Source organism: Sarcophilus harrisii, chromosome 1, assembly GCF_902635505.1.
Source record: "Sarcophilus harrisii chromosome 1, mSarHar1.11, whole genome shotgun sequence".
Classification (NCBI taxonomy): domain Eukaryota; kingdom Metazoa; phylum Chordata; class Mammalia; order Dasyuromorphia; family Dasyuridae; genus Sarcophilus; species Sarcophilus harrisii.
In genome coordinates, this window is record NC_045426.1 from 434,465,253 (window position 1) to 434,476,326 (window position 11,074).

Sequence of the window (11,074 nt, forward strand, 5' to 3'; positions counted from 1 at the left end):
ACAGTGACTATAGAAGTTACATATTCTAGGAAACTAGGGATTTCCTGAATAAAGCAAAACTTTTTTTTTTTTTTAAGAAGGCTTCCTAAAACAGAAAAAAGGAAGACCAGACTCTTCTTCACTATAAAATAGTCACATTGGTCATTTACTCTGTAATTTAAGATGTTTGTATGAATAAGCAAATGATGACAAAAAATAAATGAGACTAACACAATTGATCTGATTGCTCTATTAAACAGAAACTTAGTAATTTTCTCATGTTTTGTAACTAATGTATATGAGAAGAAAATGTACCAACCAAACATTTTATTGAGCAATTGTAAACTCTATCATAATGCACTCCAAGCTTGAATAAAGGACTTAAAAAGAACATTTGGTCTCACTAGCTTATATGAGCTCAATTCGATATTATAACACCCCCTTTAAAGTTTCTTTTATGAAGCTTATTCTTTCTCTAAATTTCCAAAAGCTATAGTCTCTGAACAAAAAGATAAAGTTCAATCTTAAGCCATTTCCAAGGTTGTCTCAGTCTTTGCATCTTGACCTCAGAAATCCAATTTAGGATTTAATCCTTCTACATGATAATAGATGATTCCTTTTTCACAAAGTTGTTCAAAAAATCATTGTGGGGATTTAAATAAGTCATACTCCTTCCAATGAAATAACTCAGTTTTAGAGTCTAGAATAAAGTCTTCTTACTGTATAGAGTTTTCCTTTCAAATGGAAAGCTATTCTCTAATTCTCATTCTAAAAATTGCTTGGACTTTGTGATTATGGAAATCAGGTTGAAAATCGCATAATTAAAGAAAGTTGCTTGAGGACTGCAGATTTTTATGATGCTATTAAAACTGACAGGATCCCATTAATAATTTGTATTTCATTAAAACATGCAGCTAGAGAAGTAGAAAAAGTCGTCAACCTCAAAACCTTTCACTGGATGTTTATTATCTACCAAATAAAGATCAAACCCTTTAGCCTGTCATTCACCATCCCTCTTTCTCCTGGCTGATATCACCTATTGTTGCAGATATATTTAATACAACACCCCTTTCATGATTAAGCTAAAATGGTGTCTTTCCTTTTATACAGTATAGATTTCTGCTTTCATGATTTTGCATAATCTGTTATTTGCCTGTAGATCTTTAGTTACAATTCTAAATTAAATTCCTGCTGATTCTTTTAAATTAAATGACCATGTTATCTCCTTCTGATAGAAACCATTGATCCCTTCAGTGAGTTTGTAGTAAATTTTACTCCTTATATCTTACAGATTGCATATATGTATTTATTGTGTGTATGTGTGTGTGTGTGTGTGTGTGTGTGTGTGTAATTACATTTATTTGGGACAATGTATTTATATACATAGGCTTCATGAGAACAGAGACAAGATTTTAATTTCATCTTTGTATCTTCCCTAGAGTTTAGGAAACTGATAAACTGTACATTTAATAAATTTCTGATGAATTGAATCAAATTTCATTCTTTTTTCTCCAGAAACAGTAAAAAAAGAGCAAGAATTACTATCAGGAGACACAGGTTCAAAACCCACACTGATATTTGATGGGATATTATTCAGAGTACATTTAATACACACACACACACACACACACACACACACACACATATATTATTTAATTGCAGTGAGAAAAGTTTTCTTTTTTAGCAGGTGTCAAAAATTTACTACCACCATCCTTATCAAAATCATCATTTTTACTTGAACATTTTTTTTTTTGTACTTAGAATACTTAAATAAAAAGAAATGATCACAGGATTTTCTCTACTACTTATGTCTTTTCACTGTTTTAAATTGTTTTTTAAGCTGTTCAGAATATGTAAAATTAATGTTGACACATTACTCTCTCTATAGTTCTTTTCAGCATAATAGAGTTTTCTTTTTATCTTGGGATATATGAGGAATTTTCATTTTTACTTTGTCTGATAGAAAGCTTGCAGCATCTGCTTTTTAGATTTCCTTGATGCATAATACATTTTTGCCCCAGATTCATTTTTAAAATAAATACTTATTTTCTTAGTTGTATTTTTTGTAAGAAACATATTGCAAAATTTTGTTATTTTATTTAATCTGCTTACATTTAATGTTACTCATTTAGAATAAAGGACTTAAAAAGGAAATAGAAAATCAAATCAGATTAGCGGGTTTCTAAAGGGGCTCACTTGAAACAAAGTGTACATAAATCCATCAATATGGTAGGCATTACACATAGTTACATAAGCACATAGCAATATAACACAGGCTAGTAGTAGTGTAACAAACAACATGAATTAACATGAGAATTTACACATTTACACATTGTCCATTATTAGTTCATGTTCCAGGAATCCAATGATTCCTGTAAGCTTTGAGGTAAACAATTTTTCATATACAACATTATACATGTCTATAAGTCCTAAAAATAGTCCAAAAGGAACCCATTGTCCATCGATATAATATATATAATATATTTTGTTTTTTCCCCTTTTATTCAATTATCTATTTTTTCCTGCCTTTCTTGATTCTCTTTTCCACTTTCAGGTAAGGGGCTAATTCAAAAGTCATCCCTCATTTCAACTTCTTTTCCTACTTAATTTTGTGTGCTCTACATTTTTCTAAATGTACATATACATTTTTACCTTTCTTTCTTTATCAGTTTTTTTTCCTTTATGCACCATCCAAACATTTTTAGGAAAACTGATCTTCATATTTTATTATTCTTTTTTTAGCATCTTTGTGTGTCTCCTATGTTAAAACTTATAAATTTCCTCATGTAAACATTTTCTAAGATAATATCTTATGAATCATTAGTCCCTACCTATTTTTTTTTTCTATTTTATTTTGCTTAGGAAAAAATATTACCTCATTAAGACATTTTACTCTGTTTCCCAAACTGAGGCTTACTTTTATATTTTTTTCCTTTCTATGACTTTTTTTTTTCTTTTCTGTCATTAGATGGTCTCCTTTCTGAGACAATACCTTCCTATCCTTCTGAGTTGATAATTATTTTCAGTACCTAATATATCTTCTCTGCAACTAAATCTTATCTACATAGGTTCAACATTCTTTCAAAAAAATTGCCTTCCATAGCATCAAATCCCTAAGGTTAAATTCATTTTAAATTCTTCATTCCCCATTACAGAATGTTTCTTCCATCATAGTAGTGTGCTCTAGTTGGACACCTATTCTCCCCTGCTCCTGAGGCATTTCAGAAGTAATTTTTCCTTCATTGATTATTATGACCAATAAGCTTCCAAGGTCTATCATTTTACCTTTTGAGCTATCTCTTAAATATTCTAGTGCAATGCCAGTATCCTACTATAGGCCCTCATCATCTCATTTCTACATTATTAAATAGGATTCTGGTTGGTTCATATGCTACAAGTCTCTCCTCACTCCATACAAATATAAAATTAATCTTCTTAAGGTGTAAATCTGACCTTACTTTCCCTCTCCTATCCTGCCTACTTAATAAAGGATTACACCTCCAGTGTTGAAAAATAAAACTTCCCGGTACACAAAATCATCTATAACCTCAGTCCACTACAACCACTACCTCTTATGCCTTGTATTCACACACATACAATTTTATCCTTTGACACTGCTTTCCTGGTTGTTCCTCAATCAAAATATTCGGCCTCCTAATTTTGTGCATCTTCATTGGTCTCTCTCATAACTGGATTGTTCTCTCTTCTCATCTGTCTTTTAACCTTCCTGGATTCTTTACAAATCCCGCTCAAAATGCTCACTTTTACAAGATACTTTTCCTAATGCTTTTTAATTCTAATGTCTCTCCCCATTAAATATTTCTAATCTGTTCTTCATATAGCTTATTTTTTACATAGTAATTTTCACATTGCCTTCCCTCCTGTTTTTGAGTCCCATGAGACTAGGGAATATGTTATACTTTTTTTTTGTTTTTGTTTCTTCAGCACTTAAAACAATTCCTGGTACAAAATGTGTGCTTGATTAATGTGTGATGACTTGCCTTAACTTCACTTGACATGCTGTCTTAGCAGAACACAGTTTCTTACCTAACAAAATATTTCCTCTTCCATCATTTTAATGTGCAGAGTTAATTATAATAAAGTTTGAAAGAGAATTCTGTCCTAATGTAGGAATAATGTTTGTTAGAAAAATTCTGAGGAGAGGGGAATTTCCTAAATATTTATAATAGCACAAAGGCAAAGGTTCTTTTGTTTATTTGTTTTTCATTCTTTTGGTACAAGAAAACTTTTAATGAAGAGAAAATGAGCACTATGGATGAGTGGTTTTAGCTGTTAATGCATATGGCTGTTTTCTTAGGTATTGGACTCAGCTATAATTGCTCTACCTGTTAGTGCATATTTTTTCCTGTTTTTTTATTTTTTTTATTTTTTGTTGTTTTACTTTGTTTTGTTTTTTACTTTGGAATTATTTGTTTGGTTTGGTGAGAGTTAATGAGAACTGAAGATAATGGTTGGTCCTTCAATTTGTAAGTCATGTGACCCAGATTTCTCTCTTTATTGTCCCTTTAAGTAGATTTTCAAGAATCTAGCAACAGATATTTTTTCTGATCTCTTAATAGGTACATTATAGATTTATTCAAGAATTAACAGAATAATAAAAATTGGAGTGTATGCGGATTTTATTAATGACTTTTTTATTTTATGCATGATGTTATGTGAACATGTATTGATAGGTGTGAGCACATGTAGGTTCATGTGCATTAAAATATGCATGCATTCTATCTTTATTAAAATTTCTATTGAAATAGATGACCCCCAAACCAAACTCACTTGATTAAATTATTGTTTTAGTTATTACATTGTGATTTTTCAGATAGCTAGATCAAATGTTTTTGGTTTTGATTTTTTCCATATCCTTGAAATTAAACATAGATTGCATATTCTGAACCAGATTATTTAAAGAATCTATATGTGTAAGTGTATATGTATAATTATTCTTGTTAACATCTATTTTGTGCAGGTAATCATACAGTATGTATGTGTATGTATATATGTATTTGTATATAGATTTATATGTGTATATAATGGTTATCTACTCTTATGAAGTATCAGTTGGCTTAAAATAGTTATTCAATAATGTTGGTAATTTTTATTTGATATTAATAGCATTTTAAAAATTTAATCAAGATGATTAGCATACATTGTTTTTCAGTCATAACTTTCAGCAATCTTAAGTTCCCAATAAGAAGGGGAGAGCAAGGATAAGGAAAGTTGATTAAGAGTTCATAGGTTATTCATAGAACATTGGTGGTACTGAATTGGATTCTCAAATTTTGCTTCATTGAACGAGAAAAATCACAGACTCCATAATATAAGATATCACCACCTACTCTTTTAATAGGAATTTCTTTTCAGTTCAGATAAAGTGCTGAGAAAAACAGAGCAATAGACACAGGGTCATTCAATATGTATAGTATAAAGTACTTTATTAGATATGTTTACATCAGAGAACCATAAAGAGTTTGTTATTCAAGAGATTTTAGAAAACTCTTACAATTTTCTAATATTAAAAAATGATAAAAATAGAGTTTTCTAATGGAAAATAAATTATACTTCTTGAATCATTGAGACATAGATCAAAAGTTGGAAGTACAACAGAGGTCACCCAGTCCAAATCCTTCATTTTGAAGCTGACTAGCTGAGGCATGGGGAGTTTAAGCAATAAACTCAGAATCATATAAAAAGTAACTAACTTAAATATCCAACAAAGATATAATATGAACTGAGACATTGGGAGGTATAGGAAAGTGTTTTAATCTTCACAAATATTATAATAATTATTCCACTGTTCCTAGAACATATATAGAAATAATTCACATGTTGCAGGATTTTAAAGTTTACAAACCTTTCTCCCAACATCCTTATATGATTGATAGTATATGCATGATTGTTCCCATATTATAGATGAAACAAGTATAAAAAGGTGAAAGCTCTTGCTCACAGGAAAATGGCTAGTTATTGACTGAGGGCATATTTTATATGGTGGGTGAGGATTGGCAATAGGAAGCTTAGAAGTAAGGCTGCGAAGAAAATTGAGGAATAAGAGAGCAGGGATATTTGAAGGGAAGTGTGGCGTTAGTTAAGAGAGTTCTTACAGAAAAGGTGTCACTCACTTGAAGTCTTAAAGAAAAACATTTGAAAAAGTGAGATGAGTTCATTCCAGGCATGGGGAAAGGCTTGTCAATATATCAAGGTAAAAGATATAGTAATGCTTTCAGGAAATGATTAGTGATCCAATTTGATTTAAAATTGGTTTGTGAAGAACAGTATGAAATAAGGTGGTGAAAGTAGGTGAGAGCTAGATTTCTTAATTGTTAAGCCTCAGATTTTAAGATTTTAAAATAAGAAGTCACTAAAGGGTTTTAAACATGTGAGTAACATGGCCTGATGCATGCCTCAAGAACATTATTTTGGTTGCATTGTGAGATGTGGGTTATATATAGAAAATAAAAGAAAAATACCATTCAGAAAACACCGCTTGTCATCTAGATGGGGGACTATGAGGATATGAATTAATGTATAGGTTGTGAAGTTGGAGAAAAGAAGAAAGGTTTAAAAAAACATGTTGGAGGAAGAAACTATGATACTTGGCAGCTGATTTAATTCTTCAAAAATAATATAATTCAGAACATCTTTCATTATACTTCCCCTGATATTGAACTGTGATCTGTTGAAGGACAGGTCAATTCTCCAAGAGCCTCCACAACTCCATAACATCTGAAGAGGTTGCAAGTCAGCGCGCATTTAGGTGTTGTGGACTGGGAATGGGATAAATTAGAGGTAGAGGGAATAGGAGAGAGGTCAGAGAACAGCAATTGCCTCTCGGTCTTCTTGTATCATCCTCTCACAAGAAGAGATCCATTCTGGGTTGCATCTCCTGTAGCCACTGTCACATGGTTCTTGTGTATTCCAATAGCTCTCCTATGTAGTCCAACAATGCTCCATATTTTTCTTTTAAAAATAAGAAAAATTAAACACAAAGAAGCAAAACTGCCCAAAATATATTCCTCATTCTGTATTTTAATTCTATTACATTTTTTTTTTTTTTTTTTGGTTAAAACAACCATAATAGCTTTATTGTCCCTATATCAGTTTATCATTTTTTCTACCGTACAAATTTCCCCAGTGAAACAAAAAAGCCTAACTAAGCTTTTGAGGAAGAAATAGCAGATTTCCCATAATGTTAGTCAAGAAAAATCAACAAACTGGCCTTTTCCCATTAATCATTGAATCTTTAAGTTTGAATTTGTTAGGTAAAGATGGAAACAATCTGTCACTCTAAAGTAGGATATCTCAAACAGCAATAGCTTCTGTTTCTTTCTAAAAAAGCTTTTCCTATTGAACAACTCATTCACTGCAGTTTTCCAAAGTAGTTTTTCTTTCCATGGCTCAGACTTGTATATCTTATGTCAATTTGTGGCAGCAGAAGGTCGAGACAGTTGCAATTTCTCTACATTGGATTCATGTTCTCATTTCCAAGCAATATCTACCACTTATTAATAGAATGTTTTTGCATATATTGTAGCATAATATAGGAAAGGCACTGTAACTATGGAAATGAGCTCTCTCAGATCCCAGGAAATAAGTTGGCAACAAGCCACATTTGCAAAAACAAGAAAGGAAATTGGATCTACCTGTGCTAAAATATATATAATGGAAATAAAACCAGCTGCCTACATGAGAACTTAAGGAGAAATGTAGCAATTGGGATTAACAAAAACAAAACTACCCTTTTATTTGTTTTATTGATTGATTGAAAGCTACAGTGATTGTGCTACTCTCCAGAAATCCTAACTTTTCTACGTTCACACATGACACAAAATGGCATAGCTTAGGAGAATCAGTGCCAGATATAATCCCCAATTTTTCTGGCACAATTTGTAGTCTGATAAATGTGCCCTTGTTTGGTATCAAGTTAGTTTTTATCATCTCCAGAGTCACTATTTAGTTTTTCAATTGCTCCTGTCAGGTAGAGATAACACCCAGAAGTAGTCCATGAGCTTGAAAGAAAGTAATAAGGAAAAAAGTCAGAAAAATTGTCAATTCAGGATGTTATGGCTAAACTTGGAAGGTTGCTGCTTCTCATTGCATGTTTGTATAATATGGATATTATCCTTTTCAATAATGTAAGAATTATCTTCAATTTCATAGCCATTGTCCACTGCATGGTTGATATCTTCAGTAGTAGTCCTCTCCATTCTTTCTCTACCACGTGCCAAGAAAGTCAGACTTAGAACATGTGCATTCTTTCCGTTATAGAAATATCGTTTCAAAACAAAGACAAGTAGAATCACAATGAGAAGCACTCCTACAAAGACACCAACTCCAATATATATACCCTTATTAGTGGTCACCACTTGATCATGTACGATGGCCATTTGATGTTCACCCTGGTAGCCTTCTGAAGTCCCTGTCACGGTATCATTCACTCCAATTGGGCTATCAGGCTGTGTCCAGTTTTTTCTAATTGATGTTTCTGAAGGTCTGGTTATCACTATGTCCAAAACAGGAGTGGAAGAAACTGAGTTTTGGTCTTGGGTGGTTGTCAACATTGGATAAGTAGAAGCAGATGTTAGGGTTGTCAGCATTGGGTGAGTGGAAGTGAAGGTTGTTAGAGCAGTAACAGTACTGGCTTGTTCAACTTTGAGTATCATTGAAATTTTCTGATCATTTAACCAATTAGAAATTTGCACCCGGCAGCAATAGAATCCAGTATCTGCCTCTGTCACATTCTCTATTGTCAAGGACACAATTCCTTGAGAAAGGTTCTCCTTTAAGTGGTATCGGTTGGAATGCTGAAAAGTCACCTCGTGTCCATCTGTCCAGATGATTTCATTTGAGCACCTAATCACAGGACACCATGCCCGGCCCCAACACATACTGGTGACACCCTTATGCACTGAATATGTGCAAGGCAAAGTGGCAGATTGACCCTTTATTGCTCTGATAATCTTTACAGACTCAGAAGGACCTGCTGTAAGAAGTACCATCAGTATGCAACTGAACAAGCTGGAAAGCATCATGGCATTAGCTTTAGTGAAGTGAAACCTGGTCAGAAGAAATGCTTTGGGATGCTGGTCACCCAATTCTATTACATTTTAGTAAAAGGTAGACAGCATGTTTCAACTTTGGTTCTCTGCCCCAGTTCTTTTTCATACTTATTTATTATGTTCTATAGTCAGATAATTCCTTCCATCCAGCTCAGGGACATCTTCTCTGTCCTTTTTTTGATACTTACATTTGATTCCTCAGATACTGTAATGTTATATAATTCAGAGATCATTCTTCATATCTCATCTCATCCAGACATATATGCAGGGCAAATGGCCATGTGTCTTATCACCTTCCTACTTTTCTTCAACTTTGATCATCTACCTTGCCATGATGCTTGCATGAACTTCCACAACCACTTTTCTCTTTCTTGCTTCCTCTGTTTTTTTTTTTTTGTTTGTTTGTTTTTGTTTTTGTTTTTTTGATGAGGCAATTGGGGTTAAGTGATTTGCCCAGGGTCACACAATTAGGAAGTGTTAAGTGTCTGAGGCCAAATTTGAACTCAGGTTCTTCTGACTTCAGGGCTAGTGCTCTCTACACAGCACCACCTAGCTTCCCTCTTTCTTTCTCTCTTTAGTCACCTTTCCTTCCTTCCTTCCTTCCTTCCTTCCTTCCTTCCTTCCTTCCTTCCTTCCTTCCTTCCTTCCTTCCTTTTTCTCTTTCCCATTTTGACACAGTTATCAAATCAATAGTTTAATCACTTCTGAAATAAGTATGTCAATTGACTTCCCTATGAATCATTTTGGGGAATGATTTAGAGGGAAGTCAATTGACATACTATCTAATATATTATCTCTTCCATGAAAAAGTAAATGTCTTACTAATACCTTGTTGGTAGAATGGTGAACTAATCCAACCATTCTGGAGAGCAATTCGAATGATGCCCAAAGAGCTACCAAATTATGCATACCCTTTGATCCATCAGCGACTGTACTGGGCCTGTATCCCAAAGATCATAAAAAAGAGAATAGAACCCACATGTGCAAAAATGTTTGTAGCAGCCCTTTTTGTAGTGGCAAGACACTGGAAACCGAATGGATGCCCATCACTAGAGGAATGACTGAATAAGTTATGGTATATGAATGTTATGGAATATTATTGTTCTATAGGAAATGGTCAGCAGGAAGATTTCGGAAAGGACTGGAAAAACTTACATGAACTGGTGCTAAGTGAAATGAGAAAACCAAGAGATCATTATACACAGCAATAGCAAGATTATATGATAATCAACTCTGATGGATGTGGCTGTCTTTAACAATGAGATGATTCAGGCCAGTCCCAATGGTCTTGTGATGAAGAGAGCCATCTGCACCCAGAGAGAGGACTGTGGGAACTGAATGTGAATTACCACATAATATTTTTCACTTTTTTGTTGTTGTTTGCTTGCATTTTGTTTTCTTTCTCATTTTTTTTCTTTTTGATCTGATTTTTCTTGTGCAGCATGATAAATTTACAAATTTTTATACAAAAATTTTATATGTTTAACACATATTGGATTACTTGTTTTCTAGGGAGGGGTTGGGGGAAGGGAAGGAGAAGAACTGGAACACAAGATTTTGCAAAGGTGAATTTTGAAAACTACATATATATATTTTGAAAATAAAAAAACTATTATTTAAAAAATATGAAAAAGCATCTTGAGGACAGAAGCTCTCTCTTGCATCCCCAGAATTTTACACAGTTCCTAAAATAATAATTCTTAAATATTTTTTATTAATTTGTTTACAAAATAATTGGACTCAAAATTTATTACATCCTCTGACTACTAAATGTATCTGTCTGTGACTTGGGTTAAATAGTTTTCAGAAGTAAATTTATTATTCTTAGAATTCAAAGTTACCAGAAAATAATAACAGTATTTGACAAAAAAACTGCTGGGAAAAATGGAAACTAGTATGGCACAAATAGACATTGACCCACACCTAACACTGTATACCCAGGTAAGGTCGAAATAGGTTCATGATTTAGACATAAAGAGTGATGCTATAAGAAAATTAGAAGAACAGAGGATAGTCTATTTCTC

The 11,074-nt window shown here is 33.0% G+C and overlaps 1 protein-coding gene across 1 annotated transcript; it reads right to left on the reverse strand.

Annotated features, from left to right (window-relative positions):
* Positions 1-7,933: 7,933 nt before the first annotated feature.
* Positions 7,934-9,030, reverse strand: LOC116420556 (hepatitis A virus cellular receptor 1 homolog). Its single transcript, XM_031946221.1, has one exon. The coding sequence runs from the start codon at positions 9,021-9,023 to the stop codon at positions 8,040-8,042; it is 984 nt and encodes a 327-aa protein (XP_031802081.1). The 5' UTR covers positions 9,024-9,030; the 3' UTR covers positions 7,934-8,039.
* Positions 9,031-11,074: the final 2,044 nt, after the last annotated feature.